We start from the raw sequence: 22498 nt of genomic DNA on the forward strand, positions 1-22498 counted from the left end.
AAAAAACAAAGCATAATTCAAGCAGGACTGAAGACTTCCCATGAAAGCAAAACTATTTTCCTTCCTAACTGACAAAATAGAGGTTTTTAAACCAAAATCCAGATGCCAAAGTCATAAATTTGTACAATTACAGCTCTACCCACGTGGAGTGCCATGGATAATGAGCAACTTCATTACAGACATTCTGAAACCACACTCAGTTTTCACTTATCCTACTCATTATTCCCAGGAGTATTCAGGAACAACTCTGACAGAATTTGCCCTTCAATGCTGTTAAATTGTTCAAAAGAATAAACCCTAATCAGTTATCCAGGGCTGTAATTTTTAATTACCAGAGATCACTGGCAGGGCACATTCCTGCTGTCTTTTAATTAAATTCAACCAAGATGCTCTGAGGAGGAACACAAGCTACTGGTGCCATGTTTCAGGGTTCCTGAAGTATTGTTTCTCTAGAAAACCCTCACTGTGGACTTTTTCCCCCAAGTTTTTAGTCATTAACCAATCTCCTGTTCTAACCACAACTGCTGACTTATGAACAAAGTAAAGTTTGCTGTTAAAGCTTGCACAATGAATAAGACAAAACCAATTTTGATGCTTGGGTCCAACAGTCAATAGCCATAACTGAAGATTTTATCTTGTCTGGTAAATCAACAGCTTCAGGAAACACAATCATCACTGGATGCTGCAGCCACAAAACACACCCAGACCTTTCTTTCAACCTCTTTTCCTACCAAACTACTTCATCAAATAATTATTTGCGGGGGGGGAACATTCCAGTGAAATTCCAGAGGCATCCCAGCCCTCCCAGAGCTCCACCCCTCAGCCAAACCCTTACCTTCATCATTCTGGGCCAGAGCCCATGCCAGGACAGCAGCGAGTGCCGTCCCCACTGTGAACCATTTCCAGAGACAAAGCTGCTGGACCATTTTCTGTCAAACTTCACTCAAGGCAGAGCTGGAAGAGAGGGATTTGACACATTTATTACTCAACCTGCACAAAGCTGAGCCACTTCAAACTTTTTCACAGGGGATACTCAGACTCTAAGAGCATGGTATTGTTTCAGTCACTAATATAAATAAAATATGGAAGGAGAACCCCATTAGCATTAATCAAGATATGTGTACTCATTAACTCATTTACTGTGTATGCACAACCCTCCAAGTCAAGAAAATGCAAGGTTCTGGCTTAAATCAGGTCTGTTTTCCATAATTTCCCTGCAATAAAGTATTTATGGTATCCTTCCTGCTTTCAAGCACTTTGGAGAAGCAACTGTAGCAGAGAAATTGCACTGATTAAAATGAGGGTTCACTGCAAAAGGCCAGAGGGACCCAGAATTCAAAGGCATTGCCTGGGAAAAATGGGAATGATCCCTGAGGATGGCCTTCTTTAAGGACACAGGCTGTTGGGTTGTATCCAGGAAAATGAAAAACCACCACTAACACCAGACCAGAAAGAACAATCAAGAAAATAAAATTAAAAACACAAAGAAAAACAAACACCAAAAAATACACAAAACCAAAAACGCCAAAAGCAAGCAAATAAAAAAAAAACCCTCACAAAACAAAGAAACCCCCCCAAGAAAAAAAAAAAAAAACAACCAAAACAAAACCCCACAACCCTCTCCCTTCCCTCCCCACCAGGCCCCCAAATCAAACAAAAACCACCCAAACAAACAAAAAAATCCCCCACCAAAATCCCCAAGACAGGTCTGGCTGAACTCCAGAGCACACTTGGAGTGCAGAACATTAGATAGTTAAAAAAAGCTCTGGTTCATGGTTCCAATAAAAAGAATTAGCACAATTCTGCAGCCCAGAACTGAATAATTTTAAAATATTCCTTCAAATTTACAAAGTTTGGGATAAATAAAATGACCGAAATGCAGAATGAAGAGAGATTTTCAGCAATACAAGCCAAGTTATTGCATAAAAAAATGTTGTGTTTATTAAAAATCAAACAAACTTGCAAAACAATTGTGTGCCAAGAGTTTGAGGAAAACCTGCGGGGGTTTTTCCACAGGAGTAGGACAGGAGGTAGGGAAATGTAATAAACCAGATGGAGTGGCCCATATTTACTCAAGTATTTAAAGTTCCTAGGTGACTGATAATATAAATAAAATATATCTTGAATTTGCTTGCAGGAGAGCTCACATGGGTGGGATCACCAGGACATCAGAGGTTTTTCCCAAATTTAGTGATTTTATCCTGTGATTTATGAGGCTCCCTCAGAGCACGCACAGCTCCTTTTCCCTTTGTCAAAGCCATGGATTGCAAGTGACTTTATTGGATTTTAATACCAACATGCTGGAGAAATAAAGGGCACCAGCAAAACCATTTCAAATTCTACACTGAACACATTGTTCCACTCCTCATCCAAGGATTCAGGATGGAGGGGGACCTTTCCAAGCTCCACTTCCCCTCACATTGGACTATTCCCAACCTGTCTAGCAGCAGGAGGTTGGTGCAGGCTGCAACAGGCAGCAATTCCAGGAAGAACTTCGGTATTGGCCATGAAAGAAGTGAAGCCCCAGCACAGATCTTATGGGACTGTTCATTCCCATTTCAGATGACAGAGCAGCTCCAGGTCACAGAACCCAGGAATTGAAGCCATGCAAAGCACCCTCCTTCCTCCTTCTCTTCCCTTGCCCTTCTACAGCTGTTTCTGACCCAATTCCAGCAGGGAATTGTGGAGTCACAAAATTCTTCAGGTTGGAAAAGACCATTTAGGTCACGAAGTCCAAGCAGCAGCAGCATCACCGCTGTGGTCACCACTAACCCATGTTCTCAAAAGCCACATCCACATGTGCCTTGAACACTTCCAAGGACGAGACTCCACCACAGCCCCAGGGCAACCCTTTCCATGAAGAACCCTTTCATCCCCTTCCACGAAGAACCTTTCCATGAAGTGCTTGACAACCCTGTCCATGAAGAACCTTTCCCCAATATCCGATCTAAACCTCCCCCAGCACAACTTGAGACCGTTTCCTCTCACCCCTTCCCTGGGAGAAGAGACCCAGCTCCTCTCTCCTCACTATCAGCTTCTCTCAGGGAATTGTAGGGAACAACCTCAGAGAGGAGGCAGCAATCCTGACAGATCAAATGAGAATTTGTGGCAAAAAACGAAGTTAGAGGCAGCTCAAAGGAGAATTCCAGGCTCTTCCCAAAGGAACTATTATTCCCATGTGAGAGGAGACCAGAACTGCTCAAAAGGGCCTTTTCCCTCCTTTCTCCTCCCCAAAATGCTCATTTGGTTAGTGTCATGCAAACTTCCACTTAGCCCATTCCAAAGTCATTCTGGAATTTGCAACAGCACCTTCAAAAGAAAAAAAGCCCAAAATTACTTTTACCATGATGTATTCCTGCTGACTACTTGGAAATCAAGGCTGTTTCCACATTACCCAAATAGATCCCAGTTAATCATCATTATCAAACCTCCTGGGACTTTTGGGGATAGGAATTTCTCAGTATTTCATCTCTGTTTGCTCCCCTGTTAACAAAATTTCCTGAAGGAATGGGGCTCAGCTGCTTTTCCACTTGAAGCAGTAATTCCATTAGGTGGTATTTGCCTCCAGCCTTTTACACCTCAAATCCCAGAATACAGAAGTTCAGGAGACTCTTGGTGTCTTCAGGTTAGTCTAAGGAAAAAAATCCTGTCCAAACAGAGATTTTAGGTGTTATCACACCTAAAAAGAAGTGCACAAACTCACTTCAGAGGCATCTGATATTTGATTTTACAACCTTGAAAAACAAAATAAATCCAGCTCTCCAATCACGATGTTCTATTTTAGAAAGTTATTCAGATCTCAGCTGACACCCTTGAGTGGAGTCTGCTCCTGAGAGATTTTTAGGATGGAATCTTGACAGATTTATTTTTGATTTTTATGAAATGTCAAGTTAAACCACAAGGATAGCAACACTCCTGCTCCCAGAATAAGTAACTATCTATGCAACTGGACTACGACAGAAGAAAAATTCTGGTTTTTCCTTCAATTTATACAAGGGGAAAAAAACCCAAATAATGATAATAAAAAACAACAACAACAAAACAAATAAGACTCTCAAAAGCCAGGAGTATAAAGCCCAGAAAATGACACTATTAAGTTCAAATGATTCTGTTAACTTGGAAATAGCTCAAAACACATCACAATTTACCACAAAGTGCCAAAAGGTTGACAACCTCTAACAAATAAGGTTGGACTCCAGACAGTGCAAGGAAAAACTATGAATTGATGAGAGAAGGAAGATCTGTAAAGCAAAGACACACAAAATGTCTACAAGACTCAGTATTTTCCTAAAAAAATAAATATTCTAATTTTAAGTTTTAAGAGATGATGAAGGTAAATTAATCTAAATATGAGTTCTGGCATCCAAGCACTTTGAATATATTTAGAGGAACAATAATATGACAGTAACTTCCAATGATTATTTCCTTTTAGATCTGGTGTTATTGCAGGATTTGAATCTTTTCATTCATTAGAAGCTGGAGCAGGGGGGAACGTGGCCTTGGTCAAAATAAATAATCATTTTCTGGGCACCCTGTGCCAGGGCCTGCCCACCCTGCCAGGGAACAATTCCTAATATCCCAATATCCCACCCCTGCCTGCCCTCTGGCAGTGGAAGCCATTCCCTGTGTCCTGTCCCTCCATCCCTTGTCCCCAGTCCCTCTCCAGCTCTCCTGGAGCCCTTCAGGCCCTGGCAGGGGCTCTGCGCTCTCCCTGGAGCCTTCTCCTCTCCAGGTGAGCACCCCCAGCTCTCCCAGCCTGGCTCCAGAGGGGCTCCAGTCCTGGAGCAGCTCCATGGCCTCCTCTGGACTCATTCCAACAGCTCTACATCTTTCTTGACTACTTGAAATAAATCAGAAAAGGAAACAAAAAAAAAATTATAAATTTTGGGCCAGGTTTGCCACAAGCCAGAGCCATTGGCTCCCTCACACCAGAACTGCCACATCCACACCCAATTCCACAGGAAACAAGGACTATGGGAGTGCCCACAGCACCCAAACTGCCCCCAGCAACAACTTCTGAGTGTTCTCCATGAGCAGCAAATCTGAAAACAATTTGGAGGCAAACACTTTGCAGTTCTTGCTCCTTCAAGGGTTCAAAACCCTGACAAAGTTCAACAGAAATCACTAAGTGAGCATTATTAATTCATTAGACATGTCAACAAATATTTGGTATTTAATGTATTTGTCAAAAACAATGCTTCCTGAGAAGCTGCTGTAGCTGGATGAGTAACTCAGCATTTAAAAAGGAATTAAATACCCATTTATATCTGTGCTATTATGTACTCAACAAGCCTGAACTACTTCAAGCATCAGGAGTGACCCGTTTTGCTTAGTGGGGATGCTGTTTGCACCCTACAATTGTGATACATCTTGAAAAGTATTTATTTTATAAAGGTTCATGCGACTGAATTGTTTTAACACACCAAAAAATTATAGTGGACTGTTTTTTTATAAGGTTCATCATTATTACTGATCAGCTGAACTCTCAAAGTTTGTAGACATAAAATAGGGAGTACAAATGCTTATTCTGGAGAGCTGGTGCCATAATAAATCAGAAATGCCAGTAGAACAGCAGGAAAAAGCCTCTTACAGAAGCTAAAAAGTAGAGGAACTTGCTTTAGAGTCTGACTGTGCTCCCGGGATAAAGCTACAGTTCATTAAAAACTCTTTGTGTCCCAAACAATTTTGTTAAGTGCCGACACGTGCAAAAAGCTTCTAGAAGATTATTTAACCACAGAACAGGCACACACCAAAAAAATCCCACAAATCTGTTTTGCCTCACAGTGCTGTTCAACACTCAAGTCACCTCACCTGGTATGGAATTCATCTCCATTAATTCCATGGAATATCTCAGGGGGGTTTCCTTCTGATGAGCAGACCCTGAGCCCCTCTCACTGGTGGGGCACATCGACTGAAAACACCCTCACCTGAGGCTTAACCACAAAACCAAACCCTAATTCCAGCTCAGGGATCACCTCTGGTAGCTCAGGACATCCTGGAAAGGTGAATCTCATCCCTCAAGGTCCCTCCCATACCCAAGGTCTGAGTACCCCTCACTGGTGGGACACATCTGCTGGAAAACACCCTTACCTGGGGCTTAAGCAGAAAAAGAAACTTTAATTCCAGCTCATGGATCAGCTTGGGACATCCTAGAAGGGTGAATATCAGCCCACAGCCCCCCTCCCATACCCAGTCCCAGATCTCATCTCACAGCCCCCTCCAACCAGGAGAAAAGCCAGGGGAAGGACGACTTCACTCTCGATTTAAAACCAGTTCTGGCTCCAATTCAGCTGCAAGTGTGACTAACTCTTGTTTGCTGAAGTCAAATATCTGCTTAAATGCCTTCCTGAGGAATTATTCAAGCATAAGCAAATATTTGGCTGTGCTGGTGCTACAGTGAATAATTTACAGTGCAAATTCAGCCCTTTTCTCCAGCTTTGGAGGTTCCAAAAATCCAAACATTACTCCAGGTTTTATTTCACTAACACTTCTTGAGCAATTAAAACATGAGTATTTCAGCCTATGGACTCTTGGATTTACTCAATCCTGTTAAAGTGCTCTCATGCTCCAGGACTGGCACAGTTGAGTTGGATTTTATCATCTTCATCTCCTTGGATAAGACCTTTCAGGAACAAAGATTTTTGAGATGAAATTTCAAGATCAAACCTGCTCCCACCTCAATTCTCTTTTCCCAGCTGCTGGGTCTGTTTCACATAAATAAACACATTTTAAAAAGTGGAATATTGATGCTGCATCTGTCCCTTTTCCTTGTGTTACCAAACTCTTGAATTTTTACCCTCACTTGGAGGCAGCATTTTTAGAAAGCGAAGACAGAAAAACAAGGAAAAAAAAAGGCAATTTATATGAGGATCTGAAGTAAAATTTCACCAGCAACTTGAAATTTCTCTGCATTCTCTCTGTATCTACATTTAAATAATTCATCTTCAACTATTCCTGCTTGCCCCCATTCTTCTAAGGACTACAAGTTTTGTTCCTTTCCTTGCCCCACTCTTTAAGCCTGTTATTTTCTGTGCCTTTCTTGCAGAAATGACTCTCTAGGAGTTGATGAGATGCCACTGCAAGGCCAAAGTAAAGCCTCAAAAAAGTAATTTCAAACTTCAGTGAGAGCACCACAGCTGCCCCTGGGCCTGGCTGGGAAAGATGCAATGTAAAAGGTCATTAGCAAGCCATTTTTACTTTTCCCTCTCTGTGTACCAGTGGTAGTCAGAGAATCCCAGAATGGTTTGGGCTGGAAGGGACCTTAAAGCCCATCTCATTCCAAGCCCTGCTGTGGGCAGGGAAACCTTCCAGACCCTCCAAGGGCACTTTTCCACCTTCCTGCCAGCAGAACATCCTACAGACACTGATTTAAAAAAGATTAAAACTATTTAATGCTGCTGATTCCCACTGAACAAAGAAGACTGATAAATAGATGGAAGGTTTGCACAGAGAAAACTCAACTCACAGAAATAGAAAAGAGCTTTATGGATAACTGAGGAAGGGAGAGAGAAGCACTTTTGTTTCCTGCTTCCATCACTAGCAGTGATTTATTTCCTGTCTTTTTAACAAGCAGTGCAGCTATTGGATGGATTAACAGGATTACAGCTCTTCATGATTCATTCCTCTCCACAAAACCCTTTTTTTCATGCATTGTGAATTTATTTATTCTTGTTTGCAGCCCCTCTGTGTGGAGTTCACCTATAAAACATTGTTTCCACAGAAGGTTTTGAGTCACAAAAGCTGTTTGGCTGTGACACTGTTCACTTGAAATTCCTGCTGTGCAGACAGTACCTCCAGAAAGAAGAAAGTAAAGATATCCTACACCTGGTATCAGAGCCAGGAGACCTCAGCTGAAAAACAACATTAACATAAAAAGATGAAAAGAAATACAACCCATATTAGGCAGGAGCAGCTCAGTTCATTCTTCAATAACCTTTGCCTTCACAAAATTTGCACACACAGCTAAAATTACACATTAAGTGCTAATAATGAAAATATAATTCAATAGAAAAGTCCAAAGATTTGTTTCATTGCTTTTACTGCAAGACAGGTATTGGATTCCATCCCAAAAACTTCTCCATTTCTGCCTTGCCAGAGCATTTTCTCTCCAAGGATTCTTCCCTGGGTTTATATAACACAAAGGAGAGAATCCAAGGGGTAAAATCTCTCTGACGCCAGGACATGTTTTGTCCAGAGCCCCTGTGAGTGCTCCTTGTAGGACACCAGGAACTGTCTCCACATTTATGGCTGAAAAACTGACTGGTGTTATAAAAACGGAAACATCCCCAACTAAACTGGGACAACAAACATGACCCAGATTAAGTAAGTTATGTGGATTTAAGTTAAGTGCATTCATTTTACCAAAGAAAATGACATTTTCTTAAGCAGAATTTATATGGTGTCTCTTCCCTTCTCTGAGAGGACTTTAATTTAAATATTGTAAAAATAAATACACTAAACCTGTCAATTTTCTAGAAATCAGCATTTCTACTTGCCTGTAGTCACTACAGCAGGACAAGTGTTAAATACAACCTGGAGTAGTGGCAGGAGCTGTGCTTGAGCAGCTCAGTGCACAACATGACAAAATTAACATGTACACCCCCCCTGAGCAGAGATTTCATCCAGCCACTCCCAAAGCCAGTTGAAGATTTTGGTACTGGAGATTACAAGCTCAGAAGTTAGGCCTGGCTTTGGAAGCTAAACCAGAGAACTGCCAGAAGTCTGCTCCAGGATTCAAAAGTCCTCTAAAAAACAAAAGCACATCCCATTATTGTACAGGAGCTTCACACCTTGGGGACACTGCCAATAAATCCCAAACATTCCTTCTGCCACCAGTGCCACCTGCTACTGATCTCCAGGAGCCCAGGGACACTCCCCTTGCGGCTTTTACCCTCCAGGGACCAGGCTCCTCAGCAGAGCCCAGCCTAAATTAAGCCCTTTTACAGCAATTCAGGTTTCTCTTCTAGAAAAGAAGAGGAAATCAGAAATTTCATCCTTATCAGCGACCACATTCTGCACTTCAGTCACAGATTATTTATTTAACCCATGAGCCATGTGCACCAGGATCCTTCAATACAAACAACTTCAGATATCCATCCTGGTACATTTAGACCTCTCTCACACCTCACCAGTTTTCTTAGGAAGCCTCCTCAGCTGGACTGGAGTCTGTTAATGGAGCCCCAGGCCTGATTTTCATTATTTTAAGCACATCCTTGCTGTTCTGCACCTCATTTTTGCTTCAGTTCCTTAAGCCTGACCTTCAGTTTCCTCCTGCTCCCATCCAACAACACCCCAGCCCCAAAGGGGGTCTTGCCTTTCCCATCTCCTCCTTCCCTGTCAGTTCTGCACATCAAAGGCACTTGTCCCCACCATTCCTGAACAGCCTCTCCCAACCCTCCTGTGTCCTCCTGCTCTCCAAGCTTCCCCTCAACTGACACCACATCTCTTAAGCATCAAGCACACTTTCACTCCTCTGCTCCAGGATTTTCCTTCACAGTGTTTCTGGCGGTCTTACCCTTAAAAATCCCTCTTGTCACTTCTTGATAGGCATTGAGCTTAACTGAGGTGATTATGTGTTTTGATTATGCTTGGATTGATCAATCTTCACTCAGGTTTTTGACATGTTTAAAAAGGATTCACAGAGCTGGAATCACTTCCCTCTCTTCGCTGCCCCAGAATCTCTGGAAGTGTCCAAGGGCATGTTGGATCAGCATGGGAGAGTGGAAGGTGTCCCTGCCCATGGCAGGGGTGGGATAATGATGGGCTTTAACCAACCCAAACTATTCTATGATTCCATTATTTATCCAGCTCCATTTAACCATTCTACCTTCTGAATCCCCTTATGTCTCCAGCTGCTTTTCAGCTCTCTGGCAATCACATAAATCCATCTCCTGAACCTCTGTTTCTCCAGATACCCTCACACACCTCACTGCTGATCACCAACCCCCAGCATTTCACTTCCAGAATTTTCTGCATCCCTGGTTTCCTTAAAAGACAGAACACCCAGGGCTCTTGGCCTTCACATCTCCCCAGGAAATATTTGTCTTCCACCCTTCCAGACTCTCAGAAGTGCTCCTGCCCACTGCTGAATGCAGGAACTGATGTGGCATTTTCAGCTTTTTTTCATTCTGCTGGATCTGTGGGTGATTCAGGTGTTCAGAGCTGGTGTGCCTACATGCTGGGATGGGCACAAGGCACTCACCCAGGGACAGCTGGCACTGAATGCCTACCAGAGCTGCTGAGGATGGATTTAAACAACCACAGGTGGGTTTTGATCTGCTCAAGTATCTCCTTGGCCAAATATCCAGCAAGAAATAGCTTCTGAGGAACAGAAGAGAGGTAAAGAGGGGATCTTACAATACATTGTAAAGACAAGAAAATTACGGAGATGACTTTGGTAGAAGTGCAAGCACAGGGATTTTCAGATGGTTCCTGTCTGCTAAAGGGAGTTGCTTTCAGGCTGAAGGTAAGATACAAATACCAGGGCTTACTATTAAAGAAATGGTTTGAGTTGGCAGAGACCGTGTAGATCCTCTCATCCATGCCCCAATCCATGGGCAGGGACAACTGTTCCTCCCTGCTCAGGCCCTGATGAGCTGAGCCAAAACCCAGCCCACAAAATTTGCCTCTTGTTCAACTCAGTCCTGGGTGTGAATCCCAGACTGGTTTGGGTGGGAAGGGATCTTAAAGCCCACCCAGTGCCACCCCTGCCATGGGCAGGGACACCGTCCACTGTCCCAGGCTGCTCCAAGCCCTGTCCAGCCCAGTCTTGGGCACTGCCAGGGATCCAGGGGCAGCCACAGCTGCTCTGGGCAGGGCCTGTCCACCCTCCTGGGGAAGGATTCCTTGCATATATTGCACCTAGATTTCCCTTCTGGCAGTGGGAAGCCACTCCAGGCCCTTGTCCAAAGTCTCTCTCCATGTTCCCTGTAGCCCCTTCAGGCCCTGCAAGGCCACAATTTGGTCACCCCAAAGCTTCTCCTCTCCAGGTGAGCACCCCCAGCTGTCCCAGCCTTTCCTCCAGCAGAGCTGCTCCATCCCTCTGCTCATCCTGGTGCCTCCCTGGGCTCTCTCCAGCAGCTCCAGGTCCCTCCTGTGCTGGCCCCAGGGCTGGGGCAGCTCTGCAGGTGGGGTCTCAGCTGGGCACAGGGGCAGAATCCCCCTTCCCCTTCTGCCCACGCTGGGGCTCAGCCCAGGACTGGGTTAAGAAACAGGGAAATCCAGGGAAAAGCACTGCACCTCACCCCAGTGCTGTGCAACTGAGAAATTCCACACCAGCAAACCTTGAGGTAGAGGCAACAGCCAGAGGGGAAGTGATGCACAAGAACCTCAATCCTACATTTCAAATGACTCCAGCAAATTTCCTGAATGAAAATGCAGCACATCCCTTGGAATGGGTTAAGTTTTGTTGGACATTAAACATTACATTGTTTATTTAAATACTTATAGGACTTGTGCTGGTGATTATATCTAGAAAATCAGCCCAAATGTGTTTACAAATGTTTACATTTAAGAAACTATTAAGATAACCAAGTAACAGTAAGAACCTTGAAGGAAATCCAGGAATACAACCAAAACCAGAGTTTAACAGCCCAGCAATAACACATCACTCAAAGGAATGTTTTAAAAGTTGGCTATTCTCAAATGTCAAAAGCTGTCAAAGTAAATAAGATTGTTTCACCAATTTCCTGTAACATCTCATAAATGAAAAAAACAATGTTCCTTTCTGACAGTCCTTAAATGAACAGCACCCTTACACAAGGTCACAAGTTTGTCTCTGAGGCGAGATGTGGGAGAATGGACAAAAGCAAACAAGGAAATGCACTCAAAGATGCAGAGATCACTCCAGGAACGGACAGCCTGCACACATCCACAGGCTCCTGATAACATTCTCCCCCTCTTCCACTCACTTTTCATCATCCTACTTGATATTTTCATTGGTACTGAGCTGACATTCCCATGAATTTCATTAAAAAACTGGTGTTTAGGTTGAGCTGAAGTTGAATAGGCTGGAAACAGCCAGCACGGCGTGGACGCTCAGTGACCTCCCCATGGCACATCACTGAGGCACCACCTCCCTGCCAGGGCATTATCACACATACAGGCACCAGATCCCAACCTCTGAGCCTGGAGAAGGAGTTTGGATAAAGGCCTGGAATGCCAGGATGAGGCAGAATGGATTTAAACTGAAGGAGGGCAAGGATGGATGGGATATTGGGAATTAGGAATTGTTCCCTGGGAGGGTGGGCAGGCCCTGGCAGAGGGTGCCCAGAGCAGCTGGGGCTGCCCCTGGATCCCTGGCAGTGCCCAAGGCCAGGCTGGACAGGGCTTGGAGCAGCCTGGGACAGTGGAAGGTGTCCCTGACATGGCAGGGGTGGCACTGGATAGGCTTTAAGATCCCTTCCTACCCAAACCATTCTGGGATCCTGTGAGGATAAACCAAGCTTCACAAAGGAGAGAAGACACCTCTTTTGCCTGCAGCAATATAAACTGAACCAAGGTTCAGCAGCAGAGACACCAGGATAAAAATCCCTCACCATTAGACAAGAGCACAGAGGAGGGAGTACCCAAGGCACTCAGGTGGAAGGAAATCACACAAGACAAGTTCATGATGGAAGTTGGGCCATGATACCTTCAGTTGCAGTTTTCATGTTTTTCACATTCTGTGCTGCTTTAGTGTTTAACTCTGAGTTTCACATGAAGGGATGGTGAGCTCTCTTCACAGAGTAGGGAGACAAAACAATTCCTTCTCTAGCTTAAGACCAAGGACAACTGCTACAAGCTCCATGCCCAAACAATATAAACAATGGTAAAGAGAGAAAAACAAGCAGGATGGGCCTGCATAACCTAAAGCTGTAAGTGGACAATTAACTCCAATATGCAAATGGAGCAGAACTGATCAAAGTGAGAGACCCTGTGACCACATGACCATTTTGGTTCTCCTTGGGAGCAGCCCTGGCTGGGCTCTTGTGCTGCCCAAGGTGGATCCATGGAGGCCTTTTAATAAATCCCTGCTTTATTCTCTAGCTCTGTCTGGCCTCTGCTCTAGGTCAGCCTTCTCGTGGCGTTCCTTTTCCACAGAAGAGTGAGCAATGCCAATCCATCCTGGAAGCTGCTCTGTCCACAACACTTCAAGAAGGAATCTTAGCACAGGGGTGAACCTGAGAGGTGCCAGTGTGGCTGTTAATGCCACCAAACAGGTGACACCCAGCAGAGATTCCTGCTCAGTGCTCAAGTCAGGAAGGGGAGCAGACTTGGAAGTCATTATTATTCCTACAGGAGAGAGGATGGAGTTCTGGAGGTGATCCTGTGACAGCTTCTTTGAAGAGAGGGGAGAGGAGAGCTTCTTTGAGTCATTCCTGTGGTTTGCAGAAAGGTATCTACAGGTAAGCAATGCTCAGTGATGTGTCCCCTCCTGGGGCTGTGTCCACAGTGTCCTGAGGCTGCCAGGATGGGGAGGGACAAAAAAGGCCTGGGCAGCAAGAACATAACAAAATTAAAAGAAACATTCATTCTGAAGATAAAATATGAAGATGAAATTAGTTTTCATTCAGTGCCAGAAGAGATGCCTTTCAACACAGGCACGTATTCCATGGGATTGGCAGCAGGCCTGAGATTAGGGGTACTTTGAATATTTTCCCTCAATTTTTGTGGCTTTTCTCCTGAAATGTGTAAAGAGAGATGAGAGAGAAAGGAAAGCCCTGTGGGGTGTGAGGTTGGCTGTCCAAAATAAAAGGCTGAACTGCAGGAAACACCATTTTAGTGCAATTCACTTGTAAAAACAAGAGAAAACTACGAGCTAAGAGGCCAGATGAGCTGGCCCACGCACTTTACTACTGCTGGGTGAGGAGGGGAAGGTGTCAGAGTGTGGAATTAAGTGCCAGGTGAAAGTCTGCCAGCTCCAGAGTTAAGCCCAGGCTACAAACAGAGGGTTGTCAGCAGCTCTGCGAGGATCTAAAAGCATTGAATACCTGGGCAGCTCAGGAAAGGAATCTTCATTTGGCTAAAAAGGCATGCTGGGACAAATAAGATATTCATGTATGCAGAGGGGGATTGGGAATTTGTCAGCTTTTCAGCTATCTTCCCCTCTGAGGAGGCGGCACAGGGAGCGGCTGTGGGTACCCAGCTGAAGTAAACAAAATGCTGGGGAGCATTAGGAGGGAGAGGAAGAGGAACTAAATTAGAATGACATTATATAGGACAATAGGAAACCCCTGGAGCATTAAACAAAGGGTTTTCTGCTATCATCTCAAAAAAGAGACAGAGAAGGACAAGGGCTCAGGAAGGACACTGGGTGACCTTGCACTCCTCTGCCAAACACAAAGCCAAAACCATCCAACCCTACCTCAGAAATCAGACTGGTTTGGACTGGAAGGGATGTCAAAACCCAGCCAGTTCCACCTTCCATAATCCCAGGCTGCTCCAAGCACCAATATCCAATCTGGCCTTGGGCACTTCCAGGGATCCAGGGGCAGCCACAGCTGCTCTGGGCACCCTGTGCCAGGGCCTGCCCACCCTGCCAGGGGACAATTCCTTCCCAATATCCCATTAATCTCTGCCCTCCAGCAGTTTAAAACATGGAAGAGACAAATTCCCAAGGATTCCTTGCTGCAAGAAAGAGACATTACAGACATCAACTGAAATCTTGATCAGCAAAGCTGCTGTAGCAACAAATTTTTCCCATGACACTGTAATATTTCTGTCCTAGAGGAATACAGACAGGAATAAAAGCAAGAACACACAAAGAAATCTCTCTCATGCCAGTTAAACACTCCGGCTTGTTCAGGAAATCATCAGAACAGAGAATACACTCTACTCCCAGTTGTTTCCTCTCCAAACAACAATAGATTTAATTATGCAGATTAAAACAAGGACATGCCATGCTTCAGGGCTTTTGCAAACTGCCTGCAGGAGCCATGGGGGAACCCCCAGGTAGCACTGTGCACCTCACCTCAGGTATAGGGTTCAGGGACACATTCCCTCTCTCCAAAACATGCAATGAATCAGAAGAATATGTGCTGAACAGAACAGATTAATGACTTAATTCAGTTGCTAATTGATATGTTCTGTTGTGCCCCCCAGCTGTGTGATATAAATTGAGTAAAACATATAAAAGCCCATAAATGAAGTGTTGGTTCCCTCACAATTCTCTACACTTGTTCCAAGCTCAAGAAATTGCCTGGAGTAAAAAATTTACTTCACCTAATCTGAATTTTACTCCTTTGCCATCACTTTGGTCCTCACAGCACACAACAAAGAGGGAAAGTTCTACCCCTGAGCATAAGGCAGACATGTTTTGGGAAATTCGGGGTTAAATCTAGATGCTTCAAAAATGTCCCGATTCCAAAAGTGACAACACATCCCAGGAGGGACCTTGTGGAGGAGGGGACAGCCAGGGGGGGTCGGGCTGTGCTGCCAGGGAACAGGGACAGGAGAAGGGGAAAGGGCCTCAGGCTGGGCCAGGGGAGGCTCAGCTTGGACAGCAGCAGGAATTTCTGCATGGAAAGGGTGCTCAGGCCTTGGCAGGGGCTGCCCAGGGAGCTTTGCAGTGCCCATCCCTGCAGGTGTGCCAGGAAGGGCTGGAGGTGGCACTCAGTGCTCTGGGCTGGGGACAAGGTGGGCATTGGGCACAGCTGGGACTTCATGGGCTGGCAGGGATTTTCCAGCCTCAATGATCCTGGGATATGTTACAGAAGTGAAAAGAGCTTTTTCCTGGAGCTGGCTCCTGAGTCACACAACTGATGTGAGGCATTCCTCCCCAAGGGGAAAAACTGGGGAGAAAAATATTTCAAGACAAAATAGCCTGATAACACTAACATGTTTAGCCTTGGAGGGAAGCCATCAAAATCAAGGCAAAATCTGTAAAGAGGCCTTTGGGAAACGATCCAAAATAGGATCCAGACAGAAGCAATGCCACTTGACCCGAGGACACAGTCTGAGGAGACACAAAGAAGTAGAGGACATCACAGTAATGACATCAATGCCTTACCCTGATTCTGAAGTTTAAATTTTCAGTGCTTTCTCATTAATTGCATCTTGAGGGAATCAGATGGTTTTAAACTTACGAGGAGCAGATTTTGTTAAGACCTACAGCACCACATGCCAGGATTTTGGGTTCTGTTACACCACTTGGAGAGGTTGAGGGGGAAACGAAGAAATCAAAGTAAGAATGAGAGCAAGACTGTGAAAAAAGTGAAAAGAGTTCATGAGAACCCAGCTTTGGATAAACCTCCTCAGAGGCCTCTTAGATCGGACACTTACTGGGAGGGGAGGGCAGCAACTCTTCCAAAACCCCCTCAAGAGGCAGATTTACCGTGGAACAAGACCTGGATTTACCCTGGAACAACTTCCACCTCCTGTTAACAAGGTAGCCATAAATCACCTCAGCACAGCAGACCTCAATCATGACTCTAAACAACAATTATCCTTTTGAAAAATTTTGCCATTATTGAAAGTATTGAAATTAATCTCTGGCTACATCCTCACAGGAGCCTTCCCCACTCTTGGAACTGAAAGTGTTTTCCAAGTTCAGTTGAGCTCCTTCTCAAATCTTTTATGCATGAATCATTTTCCTGATGCTTTAATCATCATTTACACCTTTACAGAACAAATGCAGAGAGGCAGAAACACAAGCCTACATCTTTAGTTATCACTTAGTGTGCAATCATGAACACCCCTCGTGGCTGCAAACACAGCTGATGGAGGCAGATTGCAAAATCTGGCTCAGCAGATGTCCCACCAGGAAACCCTCAGGGCACTGGGAAGTTACGGAAATGGATGTTGGGTTTCTGTGCTCAAAGCCCCTTCCAGGAATAAAATTCTGGTGTTTCTGCTTCATGCCCTTCAATAGAAGTATTGTTTTTGAGCAGACTCTCACAGGGAAAGGCTTTTGCCCAGCTGAGCACTGCAATTTATCACATTTATGATTTTTAATCACAAGGCATCTTAAGTCTTCTACAGGTAGAGTAAAGCTCATCCCAAACCCCATCATTTTATAACAGAAAACCAGGAAATTAATCAATGTCACACAGCTGTTCTTTGGAACTGTGCTCCACTTTCAGCAGCACTGGAATTGCTTAAAAAAGAATTTGAGATTGAACCAATTTTTAAAAGACATTTTACATGTTTGTCTTTTTTGTCCCAAGTTCCCTCCCAAACATAAATATTCCCCAAAATCTCCTGAAAAGCAGGCTGTCCAAGATGGAAAATATCAGCCAAAAAATGTTAATCAATACTTGAATCAAAGTATTCTGCTCAGGATATTTTACCAGCTCTGCTCCAAACTGGAAGTTTAACAAGATATGGAGTTTTCAAATTTATTAGGAACACAAAACGACCCCAACTTCTCTATTTCTTAGCATCTGCTCTAAATTTCTCTCCAACTCAAATTAATAATTATCCCTCTAAATTAATAATTTCTCCTTCTAAATTCTTGAAAGGAGGAAGCAGTGCTCAAAGATCTCTGGGTTGATATCTTGCTTTCTTAACAGGAATCATAAAATCATAAAGGGGGTTGGGGAAAATCTTTGAGACTATCTAATCCCAACACCAGGTTTTCACTTCAAATTCAGAATTTGGCCTCATGTAAGGAATGCCCAGAATGACTCTCCAAGAATATTTACAGGGTACAAAATTCTGAGAATTAAAGCTTTCCTGGATAATCCAAAGGAATTGAAGAGCACCAAAGCTTCCCAACACTGTTTGCTGAATACATCACATCTTCCCTCTATTTTTCACCAGAACACCAAATCCTTGTCCCACCTGTATAAACTGGAATCAATTAATATTTGTTCCTCCCTTTCCTTCTTTCCTCAAGCTGAATTCTACAGAAATGGGTATTTATTTAAGAATTTCTTCCCTCTTCTTGGAGATGACACAGAAGGCTTCTGATACCAAAGAGCCCAAAGTCATGGAGTCCTGGCACAAACTCCAAGGCAGGTCAGTGGATTGATGAGAAAAACAGGAAGCAGAGCACAGCAAATCCTTGTCAAGGTCAAGGGAACAGCAGGACAGGAAAGCCCAGGGAGCTGGGCTAGCCACAGGAGATTGGGGAGGACAGGCTGTACTCCGACCCAAGGATCAGTGACAGGGTTTTTAGGATATTAACAGAAAAGGCCTCTGAGTGGATGGGATCTTTACTGCCTTGGAAGGCTTTGTTTGCAGCCTTTGCCAGGCAATAAATTGATTTAGCAAAATGGCAGGGTGGAGGGAGGAGGCAAGAAACAGGAGGTGAATTCCTCCCAGAAGAACATCTCTCTGACTGTTCTGCAAAAGGCAGCTGAAGGATTTACTGATCTGCTGGAGTATTTAATGAAATTATTCTCCTGAGCACAGCTTTTATGAGCTGGATCATTGCTATCTCTCCCCCAATAACTCACTCCCTTCTCATTATGCAAAAAAACTTCACATAAATACCTCAACACTCATCATTCCAATCACTCATGCCACTGCTGTTTAAAAATCATCTTACACTGCCACTTCCCCTCATTCCATGGCATAATTCAGCACAACACTGCTAAAACCCAATTCGGAGTGTCCCAAAACACAGAGTAATTTTGGTTTGTGGCAGGACACCAAACCCATTCCTATTTCATATGAAAGTTTTGTCTAAAGTTAATTAAATGGCCAATCTGATCATAAATCTGGCATTAAAACGAAATTCTCTTCACCATTTTAAAAAGCCTAACAAATGGATGAATTGCAAAACAGAAGGTGGGATCTCTGAAAAACAATTCAAACTTAATTCTTACTTCAGAGGAGGCAAAGAAAAAATATTCTAGAATCAACTGGCTACTACAAACTTCCTTCTATAAACAAGAGCCTCTTAGATTTGAAAAAAGAATTGCAAAACAGCAAAATTTTGGCTTTATTTCCAAAATATTGCTGACTTGTTGGCAACCAAAACCACTACACCTGTATTGGAAATAAGAATAGGGACGGAGGCAGAAAACTCTCAGGTTTTAGTTTCCACACCCCATTACTGACCCTACAATAGGACAGGCAACAATAGCCTTGTTCTAACATCTGTAAGAGAAGCTGTCATACCAGATGTATGAAAAGGAAAAGAGGAAAAATAAAAAGAAAAAAAAAGCCACCTTCGAAGAATGAAATTAACCATGCAATCTTTTTTTCATCATTATAAAGACAAAAGGTCATCAGTCAGGACAAAGCTATGGCTGATCAGGCATCTAAACAAAGAGATCATTAGGACTGCAAAACAAAGTTGAAAAAAAAAAGGATAAAAAAAACCAAAAAACAAAAAACAAAACCCCAGTAACAACTTATTTCATGTGTTGATAGCCCAGTGTTTGCATTGGAAAAGGTGGGAATTATCTATCCTTGCTCCCCTTTCCCTTCAGTCACTACCCAGCTCCATGACATCCTTCTTCTGTCCTTCCTTTTCCACACTGAGTCCTGAAATAATTTACTTATTCTTCAGAGAGGAATTATTTACAGTCCTGTAATTAAATCTCTGCTGAATTTCCCCTGGATTTCATGAAATCTTAACAATGGGGGAAAGCGTGGGAAAATGGAAATTAATGGAATAATTCCCAGGGAAAATGAACAAAATGTTTTTCCACCTCCTGTGTTTCTGTGGAGAAATTGAAAAGTCTTTTAATGCAGTCAAAAAGTTTAAGGAAAAGGGAAACTCTCAACACTTCATCACTGCTTCAAGGTTTGTCTCTTCCATGAACTCACTTTTGTGAGCTTTCCCTGGGAAATCATTCCTGAATTCCCTCTCATCTTGCAACAGCACAGGCATTGCCCTGCACCTTTCAGAGATGGGAAAAGCACTTCCCACCACCCACCAGGAGAGGACATGAATCCCAGCAGGAATGCTGAGGACAAGCCAACCACAATGGATTGTGTCCCTGTCTAGTAGTTCCAAGAGCTAAATCTCTCAATCAGCCTCATTCATCACTGGGATGCAACAGAAGCAAAAGTTTTTTGGGTAGAAAGAGATTTTTTAAGTCAGCTTTTAACAGTTAAAGGCTCTCAGGATCTTCCTCAACGAACACAAATAATTTGTCTTCCCACAGAGGAATCATTTCAACACCTGTGCTCCCAAACAAGAGCAGAACCCATGGATTCCCCACTTAGGTGAAGTTCATGGTCAGAGTTGTGTCCAATGTCATAAAGACTGGCTTCCATAAATTAAACCATAGAAAAAAGATGCAGAAAACACAAAAAATAAAGGAAAATATTGTGTCACATTGGTCCACAGATCTGCAGCAGCAGCAGCTGGTTGTATCTCATTCATGTGCCAAGTTGGTGGCAGGGAGTGAAGACATCTCTAAAACCACACTTAGCTAAGCTCTGCCATCAGTGTTACTCCTCAGGTCTGAGTTCTGACCAAAACTCGCCCTTCAGGAACAAAAAAAAAAAAAAAACAATGACGTCAGCACTCCCCTTTGTCAAAAACTACGTGCTTTCACAAGAGATGATAAACCAAAAGCTACGCAGAAGTCTGGGAAAGAGCAACATATATGGGAGGAAAAGAAAAATATTTATATACCCTGGCAAGCAAAAAAAAAAAAAGGTGTTTTTAAAACCAGCATTCAATAAAGCACAACAACTGCATTTGCTAAACCCAATCCCAAGTCCTGCTGGGCAGACATATGGCACATAATAAACCCAAAATTGGTTAGAACTGCTGAAATACCATTGGATAAATGAAATTATTTTCTAACAATACTTAGCTATTGGGAGCAGCTCCTGCCTTCATACACCAATTACTGCTTAATTACTGTCAGGCCACACTTCCTAAAGGAACAGCAGAAGGGAATTTATGGCACCAGTAAAGGAAACGTCTGTTACGTCAGGAGTAAGAATCATTATTGTTTGTTACAAACTGGTTTCTAATTCAGCCTGGCCTTGGGCACTGCCAGGGATCCAGGGGCAGCCACAGCTGCTCTGGGCACCCTGTGCCAGGGCCTCACCTCCCTCACAAGGAACAACTCCTTCCCACTTCCCCCAGCAGTGGGAAGCCATTCCCTGTGTCCTGTCCCTCCATGCCTTGTCCCCAGTCCCTCTCCAGCTCTCCTGGAGCCCCTTCAGGCCCTGGCAGGGGCTCTGAGCTCTCCCTGGAGCCTTCTCCTCTCCAGGTGAGCACCCCCAGCTGTGCCAGCCCTTCCTCCCAGCAGAGCTGCTCCATCCCTCTGCTCATCCTGGTGCCTCCCTGGGCTCTCTCCAGCAGCTCCAGGTCCCTCCTGTGCTGGCCCCAGGGCTGGGGCAGCTCTGCAGGTGGGGTCTCAGCTGGGCACAGGGGCAGAATCCCCCCTGCCCTGCTGCCCAGGCTGGGGCTCAGCCCAGGGCACGGGGGGGTTCTGGCTCCCAGCTCTCACCCCCAGCACCCCCAGGGCCTTCTCCAGGGCTGCTCCAGCTCCTCATCCCCAGCCTGGATCAATCCCAGGGGGTGCCCTGGCCCAAGGGCAGCACCAGCACCTGGCCTTGTTAAACTCCTGCAATTCCCATCTGGATTGCGCCACTTCTGGAGCTTGCCCAGGTCCCCCTGGATGTTTGGGGGATCATTTCACAGTCATCTCACACAATGTATAGAAGAAACAAAATGAGTGTTTCGACATCCAGAGGTTCCCAATTATTTGAATCCCTCCTCCTCAAGAGAAGGGCATAAATCAGGCTGCTCATAAATTTCTGCTCCACTGAGTTTGCAATACAAAAGCAGTTTCTTCCCTAGGGACAAAGAAGTAGCAGCATTTCAGAACTCCAGCATTTCTGTGAGCAGGCTTGTTTCCAAAAAAACCAAAATACAGTATTTGGAATACTTGAGTAGCCAAAACATATAAAAAAAATGTCCTCCTCAAATGCTTTTCAGCACTCTCTGCTCTGGTTCTGCTACTCTTTTCCACCTCATAGTAGGATACACCCCATTTCCTACCTGAAGGGCAAGAAAATGGAAGTTTGCTGAAAGCCAGAGCAGAGGAAAAACTCCTCATCCATTTCCACTCAGGGCTGTCTGCTGCAAAGCCCCAGGCTTCAAGGACAGTCAGGCATTTAAGGAAAAATGTCTTCATTTTGTTCCTCAGCCCATTTGAAGCACATGTGATAAATCTGGAGAACAGCTTGCCAGGTGCATATTCTAAGGAGGAAGAAAATCAGGGCATGAGAGGGACAAATTTCAGTAAACAGATTAATTATGTTAAAATTAATAGATCTGAAGCAAGAGCCACAAGGGACAGTGTCCTCCTCCCTGCAGACTGAATTATTACAATAAAGGCCAGCACTGGAAAAATCACCTGACACGAAGCTCCAGATCAATCCAGATTTTACCCAAAGTCTTTAATGAGATGAAATAAAGCACCAAATAAATAAGAATAAAGCACAAGTCAGAAAAACATGTTCATTTTATCTCTGGCTGCGTATGCAACACCTTTTATGTACATACACACCTTGGCCCCAGCAAAATTAGCTGTACCCCTCAATGCTCCTGTTCAACAGCACTCAGCACCTTGAAAGCTATTTAATAATCCGTCTAATA

General features: G+C 44.1%; 1 protein-coding gene across 1 annotated transcript in view; it reads right to left on the minus strand.

The window, feature by feature from the left end:
• PCDH15 (protocadherin related 15) overlaps window positions 1-22498 on the minus strand; it is a 651760-nt gene that overhangs the window by 264939 nt on the left and 364323 nt on the right. Inside the window, exon 11 of the mRNA XM_064429942.1 lies at window positions 836-954. Coding sequence (XP_064286012.1) covers window positions 836-926 — 91 coding nt within the window. The 5' untranslated portion in view covers window positions 927-954. The remainder of the gene's footprint in view (window positions 1-835; window positions 955-22498) is intronic.

The sequence above is a fragment of the Passer domesticus genome, chromosome 8 (assembly GCF_036417665.1).
Source record: "Passer domesticus isolate bPasDom1 chromosome 8, bPasDom1.hap1, whole genome shotgun sequence".
Taxonomy (NCBI): domain Eukaryota; kingdom Metazoa; phylum Chordata; class Aves; order Passeriformes; family Passeridae; genus Passer; species Passer domesticus.